Source organism: Mya arenaria, chromosome 9 (assembly GCF_026914265.1).
Source record: "Mya arenaria isolate MELC-2E11 chromosome 9, ASM2691426v1".
Taxonomy (NCBI): Eukaryota; Metazoa; Mollusca; class Bivalvia; order Myida; family Myidae; genus Mya; species Mya arenaria.
In genome coordinates, this window is record NC_069130.1 from 60,337,515 (window position 1) to 60,361,893 (window position 24,379).

Genomic DNA, 24,379 nt, shown 5'->3' on the forward strand with positions numbered 1-24,379 from the left:
TTAAGAAGTTATAGTGTATACATAACCAACCGACACACTTTGTATGTTTTTTTTTTTTAATTGCGACCAATGGTTTATTGTAAACTTGACATATGGGATACATTTAAAGTAAGTGTACCTTTTTATAAAAAAAGGTAACGCATCTTACCGTTCAAAGATTGAAAGAAAAGCATTCCCTCTGATAGTAAATGAAACGCAGTTACCAGTGTTACTTTTAAAGGCCTAGTTTAAGGAATGTTTGGCATGACAATCCTCTGCTGTGCATCTAATGCTAATTGCACTGATGGCACCGTAGGGGATAATTTCCTGTTTATTTGTGTATTGGCTCAGAGTCATTTACATCAAATAGTGTTGCATCATGTGAAGTAATTATACTTTCCACATTTAAATTTAAGTGTTGAAGTGTAGATATTCATTAACATATGTACATATATTATTTGATAAATGTTGATGTATTGAATCATCATGATTAAATTATTAGAATAACGCAGTCGTATTAAAATGGATTTTATTTAGCAGCTTGAAATAGTTAATGTCAATTAATTAAAAAAAGACAAGTAAAATTGCGACCTAGTCCCAAAGCTTACTTCAAAATATGCTTTCTTTTGCCATTTATCGTTGATCCTCTGAAGTGGGGAATCGGGGTACGCCTGTGGCGCAAAAATGGCATGAAGCACGTGTTTCAGTGGAAATACGGCATAAAACACTCGGCAATCCGCTACACGCGGGGCAAATACGGCACATGGCACATGGTAACCAGATACACCAGCGGTGCAAAAACAGCATAAAACACGCGGTAAGCCGGTACCCGCGGGGCAAAATATGACACGTGGTAACCAGATACACCAGCGGTGCAAAAACAGCATAAAGCACGCGGTAGGCCGGTACCCACGGGGCAAAAACGGCAAATGACACGTGGTAACCAGATACACTAGCGGTGCAAAAACAGCATAAGACACGCGGTAAGCCGGTACCCGCGCCAGAACGGCATGTGACACGCCGTTAGCCGGTACACCGGAGGTGCCAAACGATCCAGACACACGGGGAGTCGGTACACCGAGGGTGCAGAACGGCATAAAACACGTGGTAAGGGGTACGCACGGAGCAAAACCTGAATATTACACGCAGTTAGCCAGTACATCGGCGGTACAAAAACCGTATATAGCCCGCGGTAAGCCAGTACACCGGCGGTGCAAAATTGGCACAAAACACGCGGTTAGCCGGTACGTCGGTGGCGCATAAACGGCATGTGGCAGGCGGTTAGCCGGTACGTCGGCGGTGCATGAGCGGCATATGACTCGCGGTTTGCCGATACGTCGGTCGTGCATAAACGGCAAATGGCACGTGGTTTGCCGGTATGTCGGCAATGCATAAACGGTATATGGCACGCGGTTTGCCGGTACGTCGGCCGTGAATAACCGGCATATGGCACGTGGTTTACCGGTATGTCGGCCGTGCATAGACGGCATATGACGCGCGCTTTGCCTGTACGGGGGGCGCATAAACGACATGTGACAGGCGGTTAGCCGTTACGTCAGCCGTAAGTTAACGGCATATGACAGGCAATTAGCCGGTACGTCTGCGGTGCATAAACGGCATATGACACGCGGTTTGCCGGTTAATCGGCGGTGCAAAAACGGCATATGGCACTCGGTTAGCCAGTACTTCAGCCGTTCAAAAACGGCATATGGCACGTAATTAGCCGGTACGTTGGCGGGGCAAAAACGGCATATGGCACGCGGTTTGCCGGTACACCGACGGTGCATAAACAACATACGGTACGCGGTTTGCCGGTACACCGGCGGTGCATAAACGGCATATGCAGGAGGTTAGCCGATCCGTCGGCATAAACGGCATATGGCGACCGGTAGGCCGTTGCGTCGGCGGGGCAAAATAGCATATAACACACGGTTTGCCGGTAACTCGGCGGGACATAAACGGCAAATGGCACGCGGTAAACCGGTGCGTCGGCTGGACAAAACTAGCATATGGTAAGCAGTTAGACGGTTTGTCGGCGGGGCAAAAGCGGCATATGGCAAGCGGTTAGCCGGCACGTCGGCCGACCATAAACGTCCATAAACGGCATATGGTAAGAGGTTAGCCGGTTCGTCGGCGGGGCACAAACGGCATAATGCACGCGTTTATCCGGTACGTCGGCGTGGCAAAAACCGGCGTACGGCACGCAGTTACCCCTTTCAATGGCGTATGTACCTTAGACTGATGATGCCCTTCCATCACTCGTTATATTTTAGTTGCGGTGAATATCTATCAATCCAAACGGACCTGCTAAAATGTGTTTGCGCTTACAGGCAAAAACAGAGTCGCTCTCGACGAGCAACTGGAATTTAGAATTATATTTTCCATAGTTCAATTTATTTACCTCTTAGCATGCAGTCTTATATATTCATGTTCACAATTTTTTCTTCAAATGTATATATATTTTATAAACGCCTGACAGTTTTATAAAAACTATAAGTATTCTGGCGAGTGTAAAATGTTTTAAGAAACTACATGTACATGTATATAAAGTTATGACATGGCGATAATAGATGATAGGGTAAGGATATTACAAATTAATTAGTATTTATAAACAAGCAGCTTCAATGCAGTAAATACCCAAATTGCATAATATATGCAAAAAATGGAAACATTCTAGTTCAATGTTCTTGTAAACGTCTGTTTTGAGCACGTTCATGGTGTGGGTCTACGTAGGAATTTCATCTCTTCATCAGTGAGATCACTTGGTGCTGTAGCGTCCTTACCAAACAATTCTTCAACGATATGTTTACGGAATGAAAATATACATCTCTCGTCTACCTTTTCTGGAGGTGTGGTCAGCAAACTGACAATGATTCCCACAATAATTGTGACCGTAAACCCAACCAGAGATATAAGCATGTAAGATATATTGTAGATTTGTTCCAAAACTGTAAGTTCGCTCTCAACGACAACTGTAGTTGTAGCATTAACAACTGGGCTGCTCGTTGTCTCGAAGTTCGAGTACTCTAATGTTGTTTGATTACTTGTGAAGTATAAGTCACAGTTGTGTGTGGGCCCGGCGGGGAGGGTGGGGTTCGGAGGTAAATCACCGAAGAGCTTTCCTAAATTAATCCAGAACGTAAGAGCGATTCCACAAAATGTGCCGACCAGTATGCCTTTCGTGGTTGCTCGCTTAAATCCAACTGCCAGAATAAATATTGCACAAGTCGGCCCGTCTAGACATCCCATCAGGCTCTGGAAAAGGGAGATAACTGTTCCCGGTAACACAGAAATCAGAAACGTCGTGCCTAAGGCCACTGCTCCGAACGCAAACGTCAGAAAACGTGACAGTTTAGCCGCTGTCCTGTCTCCAATATTAGGTTTGTTTACTTTAATAATGTCCTCGTACACAATTGCTGAGAGGCTGCTTACAAATGACGACAGTGTACTTAACGCAGCGCATGACAGAGCGGCGACAAATAAACCTGGAATTCCCGGGTGCTTATTAAACATGTCCATCACTGCAAAAGGTACTATTTCATTTACATTCTCAATGACTCCGCCTTCATATATGTCGCAGCCTTTCGAATTGTAATATGCAAAGAGGACTCCGCCTTCGAAAGCCGCTAGCCAGCAAAGAATAAGAAAGAAAGGACAAGCAAACAGAAGCATTTTTCTGGCTTCCCTTGTATTTGGTACAGAATAAATACGCTGCATGCCAGGCTGCATAAACGAAGCGCATAACATCATTGTAATACTTCCAAATGTCATATTCCAAAAGGTTAATCTTGCACTTGGATCCAAACTGAATTTCGCATAGTCAAGTCTATCCCCAGATAAATCAACCATAGCTGACCAGCCTCCAGCATCATTGGTCGCCTTAGTTACAACTGTAACAAATCCTGCCACCATAATGAAAAACTGAAAGGCATCCGACCATATAACTGCCTTAATTCCACCGATAGTTGTATATATGGCAGTGACAGTACTATATATAATTATACTCGCCCAGTATGGTATTCCAATGACTACTTGCAAGACGACACATGTACCAAATGTCACAGTCCCCATGTAGAATACACCGTATGCCAAACCCATAACCAGAGTGACATATCTTAAAACATTGTTTCCGAATCTCAGGGCCATATATTCATAAACTGTTGTCAGCTGAAGAGGGTGAAACACGGGTACCACGAAAAAGGCCGAGAACGTGTAGGCAATGGCTGTTCCAAGCCCGAAAAATCCATAAACAGATCCATATAAGTATCCTTCCGCAGGAAATCCGACAACAAGAATGGAGGACAAGAAAGTGACGATAAATGAAAGTCCCACTGGTATAGCCTTTCCTTTTCTTCCAGCTAAGAAATAATCCTCTAGAGTTCCTTTTTTCTTAATAATATCCCTTATTGCAAAGAATATCCCAATTCCAATGGATACTGCAATTGTAGCTCCAAAAACAACGTAATCCCACGAAGTAAAACGTCCTATTGTATACATATTGTGTAAAGAGTATTGTTAACGTCCTCACAAAATTCTTCTCTGTTTAACGGTAACCAAGTTCTGCCACAACTGTTGTTTCGCTTGTAGACAAGAGCAGACTGGCCTATTAAGATCTATTTGAAAAAATTTCCACTCCATCCTAGCATGTTTATTAAACGTACTTACGAGGGGCGTTCAATGTGTAATGCCACTGACGCTCGTTCATATTTCATATTGGAAGTAAAGTCAAATAACAAACATGATCCAAATACGTACATTAAAATTCTAGCACTTACTGGGCTTCTGTAGGACCCTTTTCTGCTCATCGAAATGTCAAAATATTTTTTTTGTAACGTATATGTTAATTTGTCCAAACAATCAAATATTCTGGAAAGATTCTTTGCCATCAATGTCATTTCAAAATTATTTCGTAGTTTTGATACGGCATAGTCGTTTATGAATATACAGGGCATTTTGTCTGATGTACTAGTGAACATCTGACCACCTTTATAGACCATCGTTTGTTCTTTGTTTACAAGATCCAATGTTCATAGACAAAACTGAATATCAAAACACTGTTTAAGTAACATATAGATTAAAGAGTAAACACGTCTGAAACATCATACTAAAAATATTCCTTTTACACGATATTAACTCTGATAAAAAATGCATGCAGTGCAACTTTCCACAGAAATGATTCAGAGGTTGAGATATATTATATTTAAAATCAGCTGTATTTTCCTACAAACCACCAAGTGCTTTAGCGAGCTTACCCCAGGGGTGAATAAATGTATTTCTTTGTTTTTATTTCTTGCTTAATCTTTTGTTTAGCCACTAAATCAGACCTTATGGAGAATGTACAACACGTGTCAAACTGCTTTCTACAACAAAAATAAAATCGCTTTAGTTGCATTACATATTGGTTTCCCCTCATATAGAGTATAAACTATGGTAGTTTATCCCTGTCACAACGGATTTGCCAATGATTTATAAGTACGGGTTCATTTAGAGTCGTGATCTTGCAATTTGTTGACTGAATGCCTGTGTTTGTGTTTGTGTGGGGGGAGGTGGACGTATGTGTGTGAGTGTGCGTGCGTGCGCGCGTGCGTGCGTGCGTGGGTGCGTGGGTGCGGACGGGCGCGCAGGCGGGTGTCCGGGCGTGCGAGTGTGCTTTGTATGTTTGTACAATATCATTATCTTGGTTCTGGGAGTTGCATTACAATTCAATGTTATAGTTTTATTGACATCGCGTTTAAACAGAACAGGTTTCAGTGATTAAATGGACCAGCCAACATTATAATTGTGAAATTTTACTTTAAACTTTGTTTTATATATCACATTTTTATGAATAAACAATTGTATAAACTGATTGAAAAAAAAAGAACCATCAACATACAAAACAAACGTGTGTCTTATACCGTAATTGTAAACCGTAGTACACATTAAATGATAGAAGTTTAAAAGCTTGTCCTCAAACTCGTAGGCTAGGGTTTGATATAGGTTGGTTTACGATCCCTAGAACACGATTCTTCAAAGCTCAGAAAGTGTTTCGGATAATGTTGTGCTTATTTAGATTAATCTGATTTTAAATAAATGGGTAAATCTGGAATTACAATGACAATTCATTATATATAACAGTATGCATGATATAATGTAGGAACTATACGTAATAACACACTACTATGCAATAAGCATGGCCGTATCATTTTCGTATAACCACATTTTCTTTAAATTAATATAATTCATTCTCCTTCACCAGAGTGATGATGCTATGTTAGATTTATCACGATCCAACCTCTGATAAATGAGAGTGATATAATTGAGCTATATAAATTTAATATTTTGTGAAGATAACAGTGTATGATTATTATATTTAAAAATATTAAAATAAATTACGTCGTAAAGTATGAAAATTATTAGTATATAAAGGAATATTGTGACGATGTGGCATGTTTGACGTTGTGATAAATGGATGTTTTTATCAAATTGGGGATACTTATGTCAAGGTGGTTATGAGAAGTCATTTTGATATACATACATTTCGATTAAGTTACATTAATTAAAGACACTGGGACTGGGACTTTAAACATATAAGATGTTTGTGGTTAAATTTAGATAGATATATGGATTTTATAATTTTTACTATGCTAAAGCAGTTTAACATCTTATAGTCGTCTTGGTCAAATTTAAACTTGTTGGAATTACTTTGAATTGCTTTCTCATTATGTACTCCTGGGCTGGTATGTACTCCAAGGCTGGTACTCATAAAACCACTTGAGTCATTTCCTAACTTAAGTATTATTATTTGGTCAAGTATCTCCCTTGTCATATTATTTAATAACTTAATACTTTATAACCTATATTTTCATTAATTGTATGTTATACACTTAACTTTATGTTAAAAACCATGATTTTCTTTCTTATCTTGACCATGAACATTTATGGAAATCGACTTAAGTTAAGAAATTACTTCAGACGTTTTATGCATACCAGGTCAGTTTTATTATCATAACCCCTAAATATACATGAAAAATATAGCACTTCCCTTATGAGAACAAAGCTAGTGTCACACTTAACTCATAACTAAAAACATTAAACCTTAAGTTTATAATTGTTAGTAGTTCAGCACCTGAGATTTTTTTTTGTCCCAAAAGGTGGCATATAGCTATCTGATCTTTTGTCCGTCTATCTGTCCGTCCCTTAGTTTTCCGACCATTATCTGAATCATTCTTAAACGTTGTTGGCAGGTTATTCATGGCCAATAGATAAAGCCTTTTGGTTTTGAGGTCAGTTGCTCAAAGGTCATGTCGTTGTGACATTAAGATAACCTTCACCTGAAAATCGATTTCCGATCAATATTTAAAGAACAACTAGGCATATGGATCTTAAAATTACTGTTTAGGTAAGGCATGACCATGTTTTGAGACTCAATTGATTTTGAGGTCAGTTGGTCAAAGTTCAAGTTCGTGGTTACTTTCAGTTGAAAATCTGTATTCATTCAATATATGAAGAACGCTTTGGCTGACGGACCTCAAACTTAACAGTTTGATTGGTCGTGACCAGCATAGAAAACATATAAATTTTGAGGTCAGTAGACCAAAAATCAATTTGATTGCGACCTTACAATGAAAATAGCTCTCCGATCAATATCTAAAGAACGCTATGGTCCAAGGATCTAAAACTTTGTGGGAAAGCTGGTCAACCCAGCAGATAAATCCTTTTGTTTTTGAATTCTGTGGGTCAGTGGTCAAGGTCGTTTTGACTGTAGGCTGAAAATACGCAGTTTCCTATCAATAATTGCAAAACGCTTTGGCCTGTAGACCTCGAACATGGCAGAGGTCCCTTAAACTGGACCAACACCATAACTAGTTTGACGTCCGTTCGACAAATTGCAACCTCATTTAGGCGATAGACGATGCCGCGATGCTCCGCACAGGATTCCATATTAATTTGTTTTATTGTATTATAAGATTAAGAATGAATAAAGCTTCCACACTCTTGTGTTTTGATACTGACTAAAGGATTAAAGCTTTCGAAAAGTCTCACAATATCCAAAGTAAGTCAAGTGTAAAGCCCGCTTGTAGATTTAATCTTTAAAATAAACAATTTCCGATAGCCCTCGAAACCCGGACGGCAGTTCATTTTCACTTACACACAACTAGTAAATTTCCAGTGTATTAGTTTTGGTTTAATTCTCAAAAAAAATACCATAACAGTTTTTTCTCAAAAGAACATGATCTTAATAATATTACATTGTGAATTAATGTATTTGTTAAGTTAGCGTATATGATTGATATGTACTTTAATTAAACCGGCACGCGATAACGCGAGAACGATCTTCACTCATTTTATTGCAAAACTTCATCCTTACCTGTAATTAATCGCCATCACTTCTGCATTCAATAGAACGGGTTTTGCGTAAGGGCCCGCGGGCCGGTTCAGTAACTTCAAAACATTTAATCTATATAAATGGGACCCATTTCAACACACAGTTGATGTTGATTTTCTAATTTTTTCTTTGTGTTAATTCTTAACATGGCTCAAATAATATTTAGCAAAATAATGAAACTATGACACTAAGATCATTTCTATTTCACGCATTTACGACTATGGTTTATATTGAAACAACCACGGGCAGTTATTGAATTATATATTTTGTTTCAACGTATGCACTATACGAAAATGGAATTCATATATATATATGAACTCTGCATATGTCCCTTAATTAAAGCTGCACTCTCACAGATTTACCGTTTTTCCAACTTTCTTATTTTTGGTCTTGGAATTAGCAAATTTGTGCGTAAATATCTGCAAACTAGTGATAAAAGAGTGATGACAAAAGATCAGATTGCAGTTTTTCATATTTGCATTCCAAATTTAATGTTTCATGGCTTAAACCGTTACTAACGGTTTCAGAAAAATGCATAAAACATCAATTTTGGAGAGGAAATATGAAGATCTGCGATCCGATCTTTTGTCATCAGTCTTTTATCACTAGTTTTCAGATAATTACCGCTAGTTCCAAGACAAAAAATAAAAAAAAGTTGTCGAAATGTTCAATATGTAAGAGTGCAGCTTTAAGAAGAAGTAGCTGTAGTAGTAGCAGTAGCTGGGCGCATGTTAGTTTGGTTTGTGGTCACCAAGCCGGACAAGCGGGTTTCACTCGGGTACCCCGGTTTCCCCCACAACACAAGACCACACTCTCGCGTAACATCGTGCCAACGAGAGTGATTAATATTATGTTGTAATAGCTTGTTTCATAATCGTAGTAAAATAAAAAGATTTAAACTAGTAGCACCAATCAATCAATCAAACCTTTATTTCCTCCTATATAGAAGATATGCAAATATATTTACAACTTATAAAATGCTCTTACATTGAGCAATATAAAACAAGTTAACACAATAAACAAAGTAAATGTATTTAACATAATTATATATAATATATATATAGTTACACATATGTACATTGGTTGCTTCTGTATTCAGAGAGTTTGTATTCCAAATTATTTATCTTATAACAGGTTCACATTATTATTTGAACTAGCGATTTAATCATAATCTGTAGTGATTATAAACATAACTGAGATGAGTATAATTGTGGATTGAATTTTTCATCAAAATTATTTGAAAATCATCATGATTGTTGCATACATGGCATTCCCTACAATATGGTGAAGTGAAAACATACGTTTTAAAATCGATTATAAAATAAGAAACGAATACAAACACTATCTCGTGGGGTTGATCAGTATGCATTTGAAGAATACCATAGTTTGGACTACTGTACGTGTCCACGTATTAAAGTTTCACTGAATGTTGGGGGTCCACGTATTCAAGTTTCACTGAATGTTGGGGTCATCGCCTCGGCGAGTGATCACTGGGTGATGATAGTACCAAGTCTCAAGCGTACCGCTACATTTATTATTAAAAGGAAATCGAAATTTGAATGCGTTATCGGAGCACTAAAATCAGCTGTAATATCCGCTTGAACAACCACACACAACATAGCGTGCATATATTGAATTAAGCGGTAGATTTTGTTGTAGATGATTCAATTGTAGATGGAATACTTCACTTATCGAATATCATATTAACGTATTCAAAGTTAATATTTTTTGAGTTTATTAAGTACTTTCTTCGTGAATAAGAAAACCTATGGAAGCGGAGCGCAGCGAAGCGGCGTGGTTTCTTATTCATGAAGAAATAACTAATAATTCTAACCGTCTTAGTGTTAGCCCCACCAAAATTGCATCTGCGTTAAAATTAATCCGTGCGCCTGTCAAAAAGACCTGTCAATCACTAGATAGTGTGACGTCATTTAAACCAGCGTTGACACTGAAATTGCGTCTTTGCATATGCGAACAGCAGGCGTGACTATATGCGCATGCTCATATTATAGAAATTTACTCAACTCATGATGAGTCGTCTTCAACAATAAGTAACGATTCTTCACAAAAAAGAGCTAAACATTTTACAAATCTAGCACTGATTGGCTGACAATGTAGGGCTAACACTAACCATGGTTCGACACTCAGAAGGACACGCGACCCAAGTCCATGACACGCGAAATCCTCAATACCTATCTTAATTGATCTAATAGGACGCTCATTGGTTAATCTTTCCAAGTTAACCCTTTTTGTTTACGTTTCTAGAATATTCAATACGACATATATAAGCATATGTAAAACTAAGTGAGGTTACTGCTGAATTGTGAAGGATATGTGAACCTTTTTAATAAACAACAACAACAAATCGTTCGTATATATGACAACAGCTGTCGTAAGACATGGCGCTCGGTTATACATGGCTTTTCTTGGTCAAGTGTCTGTCAAAGAAAATCAAAAGTCAAATTAAAAAGTCAGCAAGATACGCCATAATGCGTTGAAATCAGGTTTTCAATGATTACCAGAACAACCTCAGCCTTCGTTGTGAGATTCAGTTACAGCTGGGGGGGGGGGTCTAACTAAAATACTGTGGCCTTCACCTCGACCCTAGGGACCCGAAATGCAATCCGCATCAACTCTTTATTGCCTTCATAATAAATCAACCCCAAACTAAAGATATTAAGTATCAAACGGTTATATATTTTCAGAAGCAGCGATTTGACCTTGACCCTTGGGACCCGATAGGTAATCTCATGAAAGGTCTGAATAAATCTTACTTTATACCAAGTTTAGTCGCAATATATATGTCAACCCTAATTCAAGTTATTCAGTACCAACCGTTTATCTATTTAAGAAACCGTGACTTTGACCCTATGGGGCCTAAAACACATATCCATGAAAGGTGTCCATAGACTTTTATATACCAAGTTTAGTCATAATATGTCAACCCTAACTAAAATTATTCAGTACTCCCATTTTTTTCTTTTAGAAACAGTTACTTTGACCCAAGGGGACCCAAACGCAAGTCCATGTAATGTCTCCATAAAATCTTCCTACATACCAAGTTTGGTCACTTTATATCAAACCTAACTAAAATTATTTGATACCATACGTGAGTTTGACGCCGCGCCCCCGCCGATTTGCCCGATCAGACGTACATCTGTTTAATACCCAGGTTTAACTTTGTGAAATCCTGGTTTAAAAAAATAAAAAGCAACAGAAAAGTTTTAAAAAAGTCAATCAATGGCCATAGTTTAGCGCTTTTGGGTGATGGTCACTGTGTAAAGTATGAATGAATGCCATTGAATGAGCGGTATGAGATTAAAATAAATAAATATATATTTCACCACTTGCAGAACACGAAACGTGGCCTGCAACTGCGTTTAGAGCATAAACGATTCTATAACATGTTTAAGCAAACTTGTTTTGCAAAACTAACAACAACAAAAACAAATTTCTCATATAACACGAGTTAAACTTTGAGGTTTGCTTGGGTGACATTAAAACAATAAACAAAATCTATAATGCATTTACCAGATTAAGAATAAGTGCATGATGTAGTTCTGCATCAGTATAAATATTACTTTTACATTCGCGGTACAAATGCTTGATTGGCCATTTCAAAATCTGCCGACGGGTCAGAATAATATAAAGATGCACCTCTTTATTGTGGGGACTTTTGATCCAAATAGTACGTCATAAAAATCGGTGTCGCGATCTAAGACCGCTTAAGTTGATTACAAGCGGTTTCGCAAGGTACTAAGAAAAGTGTTCAAATTTCGATATTTGCAACAAGCTTATGGTCAAAACAATAAATATTGCGACGTAAATGTGGTTAATGGGTGTCAATATCATTTCTACCTGCTTATTTGGACACCGGTCAAACGAGGACGAAATGAAAGGAAATAAATAACATGACTACTCATATTTCAACCGCGAAGACAGCTCATTTCAACTTACAGAGCTCTTGCAAAGCTAAGTTGTGTGGGTCGTTAAGGCGGTGATTTTAAGTAAATCGCAGGCCCCATTTCTCGAAACTTCTTCAGCATAACAGGCTTGAAAGGAGAAGAAGAAGAAGAAGAAGAAGAAGAAGAAGAAGAAGAAGAAGAAGAAGAAGAAGAAGAAGAAGAAGAAGAAGAAGAAGAAGAAGAAGAAGAAGAAGAAGAAGAAGAAGAAGAAGAAAAAGGAGGAGGAGGAGGAGGAGGAGGAGGAGAAGAAGAAGAAGAAGAAGAAGAAGAAGAAGAAGAAGAAGAAGAAGAAGAAGAAGAAGAAGAAGAAGAAGAAGAAGAAGAAGAAGAAGAAGAAGAACAAGAACAAGAAGAAGAACAAGAAGAAAATAAGTCACCTGTCAATGTTTAAACAAGAAAGATACATTTACATAAAAAACTATTAAACATTCTGTTAATAAATGTATTCATACTTAAACATTCACAAACTTCAGGCAATCCTGCATTTGCAGATGATACCGCTCAGTCGCTCCAGTCGCACTGATAATACATATAATACATGATGTACATGTGTCCACACTGTAATTATTTAATGCATTGTCGCCGCTTGAATATATCACATATATACTCGCAGTCCTTTATTTAAAAAAAATATCGGAAATAGTAAAAATAAAAATATTATTTTAAATGATGTGAAAAAAGATGCAGACTATTTTGATGAAGACCGCAAAGACTTGAAAAAAGGTATTATAAATGCTTGAATAATTTTAGACAACTTTCTAGTGATGAAAATAGAATAAATATGGTGCAGGCTAGAAGTAACTTTAAAAAAAAACAATCAGAAAAAAGATTTTTGTATGATAAATCACAATCACATAAATTGGAATCAATGAGATTTTGTAATGCTAAGTTGTATTGGAAGATGTTAAAAGGTCACACAAAGGAGTACAAAAAACATGCTCACTAACATCAAATGATTTTATTGAGTACTTTAAGTCCATAAATGATCCTGAATCTGTATTTTATCAGCCGGATGAAGATGTGTTGCATTTTAATGAAAGGTATTTAAATGGTGAGTTAAATATTATGTTCCAGGAATTAAATGTCCCTTTTACGGTTGTAGAAGTTAGAAAAGCTTGTAAAAAACTTAATAATGGTAAAGCCAGTGGGCCAGATTATTTTATAAATGAGTTCTACAAATTTGGATGTCATAATGAAGCATTTTGTAATGTTTTATGTGCAATGTTTAATAAGTTATTTGATTGTGGTTATTACCCAGACAAATGGTCAGAAGGATTTATTATACCACTACATAAGAAAGGGGCTGTAAATGAACCAAGTAATTATAGGGGTATAACTTTGTTAAGCTCGGTGGGAAAATTGTTTACAAAAATATTGAATACTAGACTTAGTGAATGGGCAGAAAATTAGCATGTGTATTTTGAGGCCCAGGCTGGTTTTAGGCAAAAGACACTATTGATAATATATTTGTATTACATAGTATAATCACATGTTTACTTGATAGCAATAATAAATTATATGCAGCATTTTTTGACTTTTCCAAAGCTTTTGATTATGTTGTTAGAGTTATACTCTGGTATAAATTGATAAAACTTGGTGTTAGGGGAAAGATGTAAGATAGTATACGTTCTATGTATATGAATGTTAAGTCAAAAGTGAAATATAACAATGAATTAAGTTATGATTTTTCATGTTTATTAGGGGTACGCCAAGGAGAATCTCTATCTCCGTTTTTATTCTCAATGTATCTTAATGATATAGAAGAGTATTTATGTACTTATAACTATCAAGGTATTGATTTTGATGTGTTTAAAATATTTATATTACTCTATGCTGATGATATAGTTTTGCTATCTGATACAGAGGCAGGATTACAAGAAGGGTTGTTATTATTAGAAAATTATTGTGAAAGATGGAAATTAAGTGTGAATCCAGAAAAAACGAAGGTTATGGTGTTTAGAAAAGGAGGAAGATTAAGTAGAAATGTAAAATTTATGTATAAGGGTAGAGAATTAGACATAGTGGATAGATTTACTTACCTTGGTATAGTTTTCACACCTGGAGGTTCTTTTTCAAAAACCTTTGATGCTTTGTCAGGACAAGCACTTAAGGCGGTTTTTAGGCTTAAAAGTTGTATATTTAAATAATTTTGTTTATGGTGAACTTGGAAGAACCTCATTATTATGTAAAAGGTCGATTAATGTCATAAGATATTGGTTAACGATTGTAACAATGGACACTGTAAAATATGTTAAACTTATGTATGATAAACTTTGTATGCACTTAGAAGAAAATCCACATTTCAAGTCCTGGGCTTACAATGTAAGACAGTTGTTACAAGCATTAGGTTTTAATGATGTATGGCTTAGTCAAGGTGTTGGTGACATAAATTTGTTTCTAAATAAGTTTAAAAGAAGGGCTACTGATAATTATATACAAATTTGGCAGTCTGAGCTCAGAGAGTCTAGTAGAGCTCGAAATTACGTGCATGTGTCATTTTTTGAATTACAACCCTATTTGTGTAATGTAAATATAACAAAATATATATATGCATTGTCTAGGTTAAGAATGTCAAGTCATATGTTGAGCATCGAAACAGGTAGATGGCATAAACCAACAGCAACACCTTATAATGAAAGAACATGCTTATTTTGTAACACTCTTAATACCACTTTTTACTTGAATGTCAATTGTATGCTGAACTACGAGAAATGTATATCAAACCATATTACTTTAAAAGACGGAATATGTTTAAGTTTATTGAGTTGATGACCTCTCAGAAAGCTGTTGTGAATAGAAATTTAGCGATGTATGTGTATAAAGCGTTTGAATTACGAAAAACGTTTTATATGTATTATGAGTAAAAAACATATCCTCTTCGCTGTTAATACATCATGTCTTACGACCTATGACTTATTTTGCAATTAATGTACGTTTTATAATATGTATACTCATGGACATATTGTCTATTGTATTATGAAATAAAAAAAAACAAAAAAAAAACTATATACCATGTTATCTCAAACTGAAATGAACAATCGATCAACGCATACGAAGTGGTAAAAATGCGCTATTCACAATGGCTAGTCAATGCGTCCATCCATATGGCGTCAAGCAAAAAGTGTCAGCCAGGTTATAGTCGTATAGTCCTCTATGGCTGCGAGTCATGGAAAAATCTGTCTGTAGCGGATTTAAATTCTCTGAATTGGTTCCAACATTCCGCGGAGAAAAAAACCCACAGGATGTGTCTACCCTCGCTAGCTTTGAAATGGGTTAGTGTATGCTTGGAATAAAATGGCTGTTTTTATAATCAGCAAGTATTTCTGACCACATAATTATCACTTTACGCATGCGCGGTTATAATCTGAGATTGTCATTAGATCAAGAAATATGTTTCTTTCGGATACTTCCTCTTTGATATAAAACTGCTACTGTTTATGACTGTTTAATAAAAACTAATTGCTGAAACAACATTACGATAGTAACATGTTTTCATAAATGTGGTCGTCTGTATAATTAAAGTCTTGACTATATTATAGGTGATGGCGACTTCACAGATCAATTTTATGTAGTGAGGTTCTTTTATATTGACTGTACGAATCTTCGTCGCATGCACTTATTTTTGAATACTTAGTGACTGACACATACTTATTCGGTAATGTTTTGAAATAATGTTATGTCTATATGTTTATCAGGCGTGTAGCTAGGGCCAAATTACCCCGGATTACGCAGATCGATTGACGGACAGCATATTAACCCCTTCACCCCATACCCACCTTGGTTTTTATTTTAAATTCGGGTTTTTTGGTATGCCAAAAACTTAATTTAATTGCAAAATTTAATTACGCAACTGCGTATTTGCGTATAGTCAGCTACGCGCCTGATTTATTGTCAATAATCTCTAGTTCAATGGGGAAATACAGAATTGAATTGAATTGATCTTCAAACACAGAAAACATATTGCATAATGAAAACTTTGACATGTTGCTTCACGAGGGAGAATATTGATAACTAGCAAAATTATTTCAGCACTTGACATATTTCCTGTTGGTTAACAATATGTGCATAAACTTATCGCCGATTAAAACAAGCTCATGGATTCATTGTACACATTTACATTGCCCTGTTATCATTAACTGTTCAGTCAAAACTGAACACCGTGAGCACTTGAAAGATGTCCGATACAGATCTGCTCACACTCTTGTTTTTGCAATGAAAGGAAGTGTGTGCCTACATACGATGAAAATTGTGAATGAGCGTTCGACACACAACGTGCGTTTTGTATTCTCAATCCTTTATCGAGAAATTCAAACGGCCATAAGTCTGTTTCACTGAGACATTTCACAAAATATATTAGACAAAGCCCTCTCTTAAGCATTATCTGCACACGATGCTCGATCTTTTTTGAAGATTGATTATAACCTCACAATGTTCACCTTCAAATGGGCACAGGCAAAGTGGGGCGTGATATAATGCCGCAATATGTGGGAGAGGGAGGGGCGTGATATTATGCAGCAATCTGTGGGTGAGGGCGTGATATTATGCAGCAATCTGTGGAGGAGGGCGTGATATTATGCAGCAATCTCTTGGGGGGGGGGGGCTGGCGTGATATTATGCATCAATATGTGGGGGAGGGGAGGGGGCATGATACTATGCGGCAATCTGAGAGGGGGGGGGAGGGGCGTGATATTATGCAGCAATCTGTGAGATGGGCGTGATATTAACCAGCAATCTGTGGGGGGAGAGCTGGCGTGATATTATGCAGCAATTTGTGGGGGAGGGGAGGGGGCATGATACTATGCAGCCTTCTGTGGGGTAGGGGGAAGGAGCGTGAAATTATGTAGCAATCTGTGAGAGGGGGCGTGGTATTAAGCAGCAATATGTGAGAGGGGGCGTGATATTATGCAGCAATCTTTTCTTCTTTTTTTTGGGGGGGGGGGAGAAGGGGCGTGCTATTATGCAGCAATCTGTGGGGGATGGAGGGGCGTGATATTATGCAGCAATCTGTTGGGGATGGAGGGGCGTGATATTATGCAGCAATCTGTTGGGGGGGGGAGCTGGCGTGATATTATGTAGCAATCTGTGGGGGGTGAGCTGGCGTGATATTATGCAGCAATCTGTGGGGGGGGAGCTGGCGTGATATTATGCAGCAATCTGTGGGGGGGAGCTAGCGTGATATTATGCAGCAATCTGTGGGAGGGAAGGGGGCGTGATATTATGCAGAGTCATGTGAAGGGAAGGGGATGTGAAAGTATGCCGCAATCTGTGGGAGGGAAGGCGGAGTGATATTATGCAGAGTTATGTGAAGGGAAGGGGATGTGAAAGTATGCCGCAATATGTGGAGGGAAGGGGGCGTGATATTATGCAGAATCATGTGGAGGGAAGGGGGCATGATATTATGCAGCAATCTGTAGGTGGAGGGGCGTGATATTATGCAGCAATCTGTGGGGGGAGCTGGCGTGATATTTTGCAGCAATCTGTGGGAGGGAAGGGGGCGTGATATTATGCAGAGTAATGTGAAGGGAAGGGGATGTGAAAGTATGCCGCAATCTGTGGGAGGGGAGGCGGCGTGATATTATGCAGAGTTATATGAAGGGAAGGGGATGTGAAAGTATGCCGCAATATGTGGAGGGAAGGGGGCGTGATATTATGCAGAATCATGTGGAGGGAAGGGGGCATGATATTATGCAGCAATCTGTAGGTGGAGGGGCGTGATATTATGCAGCAATCTGTGGGGGAAGGGGAGGGGGCGTGATATTTTGCAATCTGTGTGGGGGGGAGAGGGGGCGTAATATCATGCAGCAATATGTGAGCTTATGCTTACAGCATCAGCTATAAATAACTCCTTGTCATGGGGCAAAGACGATCTTACGTGTGAGAATGTAGACAAATTGAATGTTGTTTTGTCTGGTGTTGATCATTGTGTGATGGGCGGTTTAAAGTGGCACTCTTATTCAATATCAATGTATACACATGTATAACATACATGTCGTTTGACTGTTAACCTTTAACTAATTACTAAAAAATGCAGTTTATATGAAATATATTAATTACTGATAACAAGATTATAACCGTGTATTAAATGCACATTTCTTTCAAATTAAAATATGTATCCTTCATAAGAACCATTGTTTTCGACATTTATTCATCTTTTTGTAGATTAATAAAACAAAAGTATGAATTGTGGTAAACCTTACGTGGGAGTACGGGGGCATCTTTAAATAGTTTTTATTATTTTCATTCACAATCCATATCTTCATACACTCCATGTGTATTCCGAAATTAAACAACGAAACCTGCCCAAATATTATTGTAGAAATCCAAGCATGTTTAATCCATGGAGCTGCTCATGTCAAAGACTGTTCATTTTGATAACAAACCTCGCTGTATTATTTGTATATATTGCTTTTAAAATAAGAAAAACATTACTCTGAAGCTAAAGTTTATTTATAGATGTATACTATTGTGTGAATGCCCTCCGAAAACGTAATAGCTATTAACATGTCAAAGCCTTATTTACATATAATTTCTTTAGAATCAAATTGATGTGGTCCTTTACTGGCAATATACCATATTGTGTTCTTTATTTAACTTAAATACTAAAATTTCTTTCGTTTCATGTATTGACTCGTTGATCGCCATGCATATTTATATGAACACGTATTATTTCTTGTCAATGATCAAGAATCATATTGATTATTTCATTGTATGTTATTATGTTGAATGTTTAAAATGAAATAATTTTATGTTCTGTATATAGTTCATTGAACTATCTTCATCTCTTGACATTTGGTGAAATCAATGGATTAACTTAACTAATTTTGAGAAAATTTAATAATTATCAAGGGAGGGAACTCTTTCTTAGCGCCGAATGTTTAATTGTCCGCCCTTCTTTATTATGGCGCCTTTCTCACTTGTTCTCTAGTTTTAATCCGGTTCGGACGTGTGTTTTCTCCCTCCCTCCCGCCCGATTCTTTTCTTTCTTTTTGTCGAACAAGTTCTCAATTTTATCTTTGCTTACATAGTTACCCCTTTTCTTCCCTCTTTTATTTAAGGATATTGAATATTATATTATGTTTTTTTCACTTTATTATGCTTTCTGATGTAGTGTATCCTTGCATTGAGGATTTTTGGCTGCTTTTGACAAAACTTTATATCTATGTTAATTTCATTTACAATCTAGCAGCCCATTATTTCGGCCAAATTACATTTATATTTTACATTTGTCTTTGTTTTTCCTGAGCGCAATAATTGTATAAATATCCTTTATTCATAGCAATAGATGTGATAATGACCATCGTAGCTTTTTATAGCCTATAACATCTAATACCAGTAGTGGAGTATAGGTCCAATCACGAACAGCTTAACAAAAGATTTAATGTTAATCGTATTAATTTAACAGCTTATCCCTGGTGGCATTTTATCATATGTACGTGGTTAACGACATTAAGGCCTCTTTCATACGAGATTATAGCCCATCATAATAAGAACTCGTTGAGTGGATCGAGTGGATGTGTTTCTGCATCAATAGCTGGAGATCTAGACTCGCATCAATATCGTCAGTTAGCAGGAACATTAACTACGGTAACACCTATTTATTGGGGTTGGTTATGGTTATCTCCCTTATACACATTGTGGTTTATCTAGAGCTACCACGTTGAACAAAACTAAGTATCCAAGATCTTGTTTAAAGAAAAAAAAACACACACTTAACAAGAGGTATAGCTTTACAAGTCAGCACACATTTGTGGCTAGAATAAATTAAAGACTATTGAAATCAGTGTGCATTCATGTCTGAGACTTGTTACAGCATAACTGTATAATATAATACGGGGCGACGTTTACGACCTCCACACAAATCTTACGAAGCGATTATGTGATCTAAGTTCTGTAACTTCTGCATTCAGACTATGAAATGCTATTCTTTTATTTGCAATTTAAGTCCATATTAAACTTTAAAGCATTTGGGCAAGCCAATCGTGACCCTAGGGATAACATTTTAACAAACGTAATGGATTTCCACAGTGCACAAGTTTGTTTAAAAGAATTAAACACAAAACGTTTTAAAAAAACACATTTCTATTTTGTTTTGAGGTTTCACAATTAGCAAGCTGTTGATGTAAACAAACCAGTCACTGAGAGCAGAAGACATCATTGTAAAATTAAGTATGACTCGTTACTTTTCCTAATGTCACCATCATAATTTCCTATTTCAGAAATCGGGGACTGCAGTGCGATATGAATATGAGTTATCTGCATACGTATTTCGTGTATTTTGTAATAGAGTAAAAAGAACGATTATCCCAACAAACACATGTATGTTTAGAACCCAATGTAGAGAATTCTCACCAATATTTAGCTGAATTTTGATAAAGAGTCGTACTGCTTTAAGATAAAACAAGTATTATCCAGTGTTTTTTTTTCCATTTTGTCAGGAATGAATAAAACCGCCTGTTTCCGGGAATAATCATGGTTACATTATTTTCTGGGTTGAGGTTGAGCCAAAGCGTGGAGGCTGTGTAATAATGAAATTCAACTTGACTCGGCATATCTGATATAATTGAAGTTTTGTTTTTGTAACTAGTATTAACATATTGTTGTATTTTCTCCACATATGTATTTAATGCAAATCGGGACAATGGTATAATATATAAGATACATTCTATATTAAAAGTGAATTGGGAGACTATAAAAATATGTGCCATGCAATAAAAAAGCTGCTTAGAATTTTAATTTATACAACATTTGTGGATTTTAACCATGATTTTATAGATGACCATCAAAATACATCATCGGTAATTTAAAATTATTTCCGAAGTTTCTTGAACTATACGCAACTTATCACGCACACACAAACGCACGCCAGCACACACACGCACACACGCACACGCACACATTCACGCACGCACGCACACACATTAGCTAAGTCATAGTTTAACATGGTTCACTTAAGTTTTTGCTAAAGTATATGATGATAATGTATGCAGTTGCATAAATACGGTGTATTTGCATTATCATGCAACACTGAAACAGATATCTGGAAACAGAGCTTTTGAAAGATTGAAACAAATTAAAACATAACGTAAAATGGATTATAGATTAGGTTCCGTTCATTTTATTTTTTGCGTAAAATACTTTTTGGCAGGTTCTTAATTTTATTTGTGATATACATTATACTTTCAAATCTACAAGCTGGATATAAACCAGTCAAAGCTGCGCTACGTCGAGTATTTATACATGTAGATTCTTTCAAATTAAATAGATTTTAAATTATGGTCCGGTATAGCATGTGCGGTACGCTGTCCACATCCATAGTCCTCCGTGGTACGTGGCAACATCCTTATTCCTCCGCGGAACGCAGTCGACATTCGAAGTTCTCCGCGGTACGCGGCCACATCCGTATTTCTCCGCGGTATGCTGTCCACATCCGTAATTTTCACCCGCGGTACTCTGTCCACATCCGTAATCCTCATGTGCGCTACGCTGGCCGCATCCGTAATCTTCACCCGCCCTACGCTAGCCACATCCGTAGTCCTCATCCGCAATACGCTGTCTACATTCGTAGTCCTCATCCACGGTACGCTGTCCATATTTGTAGTTCTTATCCACTACAGTGGCCACATCTGGAATCCTCATCCGCGCTACGCTGGCAACATCCGAAATCCTAATTTGCGCTACGCTGACCACATCTGTAATCCTCATCCACGCTACGCTGGCCACATCCGAAATCCTCATCCGCGGTACGCTGTCCGCATCCGTAGTCCTCCGCAGTACGCTGTCCACATCCGTAGTCATCATCCGCGGTACGCGTCCGCATTTCGAAACAGAAACCTTTTCCCCTTTGTTCGCAAAGAGAATAAGGAATATACTATTGATATTAGATAATGAATATTTCATTGTTAATCAACAGTCATATAAGTTTATAACATTTTCAAATAAAAATAGTTGATATGTAATCATAAACTAGAAAAACGTTCGAATTAAACATTGGTAGATTTAAATTTCATGATACTTTTTTACATGTAAAATGCGATGAAATAATACTCTTATCAAATCAGAAGAAAAATCTAAGCATGTAGTATTACCAAATGAATATATTATTTACGTATTTATTTTCCAAGTAAAGCAACGCCACGCAAGATATGACGAATGATGCAATACACTTATAAATAACCCTGAATTTAGACTCTTAGCCTTTTTTTACATCAGCTGTTCTGTTCATACATGCAAAGTGGTAAGATGCTCATGGCATAAACGTTTTCTTGACCGTGTTCTTTTTTCAGTTTTTTTCCACTGTATGGCAAAAGAACAGACGCGGAAACTAAACACAACATCATAGAAGCGAAAACTGAACACAACATCACAGAATCGAAAACAGAACAGAACATCATAGAAGCGGAAGCTGAACACAACATCGTAGAAGCGGAAACTGAACACACCATCATAGAATTGGAAACTATACACAACATCATAGAAGCGGAAACTGAACACAACATCACAGAATCGAAAATTGAACACAACATCACTGACACGGAAACTGAACACAACATCACTGACACGGAAACTGAACACAACAGCACTGACAAAAAATCGGAACACACCATTACCTGGTACAAACTTCCTTTGTTCATAAACTCAAGGAGTGCCGTGAATTTTACTTTTAAAAATTGCAAATATAAAACTTTCTTTGGATCAGAAAGATATTAAGAGGAGTTCAGCTGTACTTATAGATGGACTACATTCACACGGGCGAAAATCATTGTTAACGATTGAAAGGCATGTAGGGCAAATTTGGATATTCGCCGCCCTTGGAAGTCCGAGAGTCCACAAGAAATCAGACTGGATCAACTCTTCACTGAGGTATGTTTTTAATTGGACCATGTACTTTAAGAGAGAGAACACTGATATACACCTTCCATACGGGCAACTGAAAGAAACGAACGCCATCTCTCGGATAAATTTAACTGACATTGCATTAAGAACAATACCTTGCTACATAAAAGAACTATTAACCTGTGGAAGTTCTTGGATCATGCGGAAAACCTTGGTCGTGAGGAAGTCGTTATGTCCAAGATGAATGGTTCGGACTGTTGAATACGACTTACGCATTTTATCTTGCATTTGAAAACGCATTGTGTAAGAAATATTTCACGGAGAAACTGTTCGAGAACTTTGACTACGATATTCTAATTGTCTCGCGCGATGGTGGAAAAGGAGACGCAAAGAGACTGTTTCGTCGCGATGCGATCATTTCAACAGACGTTGTATGTTGAATTAGCTCTTGGAGCTTCTTATTTACCTATACTTCTCAAATGAATACCTACGCACACAGCAGCTGAACACCTTCACGTGTGTATCTTAGTTTTATGGATGTGTTATTGTTAGTTGTTCATCGACACTTCCTGTAGTTAAACAATGTCAGTACTCTATGTACCTTTCCGTGTTTTACTCATCCTCTGTATAACATTCCTAATAATTCCATTTATTCATACACATCGATTTTGCACCGAACGCATTTGTATCGTACTTAATAATTTTGCTGCTTCTCCTCAGGGCCAACGATCATAGTAGGCATATCAGATCCTTACTACAAATCGCTATACGGTAAAGCGATCAAGAATAGTACGCTCTGTCAATGCATGAATACACATGGCATTTCAAAATTTCAAAACAATCTGAAATGATGCATAGTAATGTTTATTTGAACTGGTACAATTTTCCATATTTTTGAAAATGCAGCTATAACGACAATGTATACATACGCAACCGCTAAGAAACGGCGAAAAACTATGAGTATTGTTACAGTTGTAAATCGGTAAGAAGTAGATACCACTTGTATAAATTGATGCTAAACAATGTTAAAATTCCTTAAAAATGAATGGACATGCTAACAATATTTAAATGAGAAACAAATGTACGAAGTGAATGTTTTTTGAAGACATACATCGATCAGGTTTATTGAACAGATTATTGTGCCAGAAATGAGCACTCGTCGATCGTCACGATCGTCGCCATTTTATAAGCGCCTTACCAGAGCGTTTGCGACTTTGGCAACTTCTTAAACATC

General features: G+C 37.3%; 1 protein-coding gene across 1 annotated transcript; it reads right to left on the reverse strand.

Annotated features, from left to right (window-relative positions):
* Positions 1 to 2,691: 2,691 nt before the first annotated feature.
* Positions 2,692 to 21,785, reverse strand: LOC128246237 (sodium-dependent multivitamin transporter-like). The gene is made up of 2 exons (XM_052964430.1): positions 21,611 to 21,785; positions 2,692 to 3,500 (listed from the first exon to the last, which is right to left on the reverse strand). The coding sequence occupies exons 1-2, from the start codon at positions 21,783 to 21,785 to the stop codon at positions 2,692 to 2,694; spliced, it is 984 nt and encodes a 327-aa protein (XP_052820390.1).
* Positions 21,786 to 24,379: the final 2,594 nt, after the last annotated feature.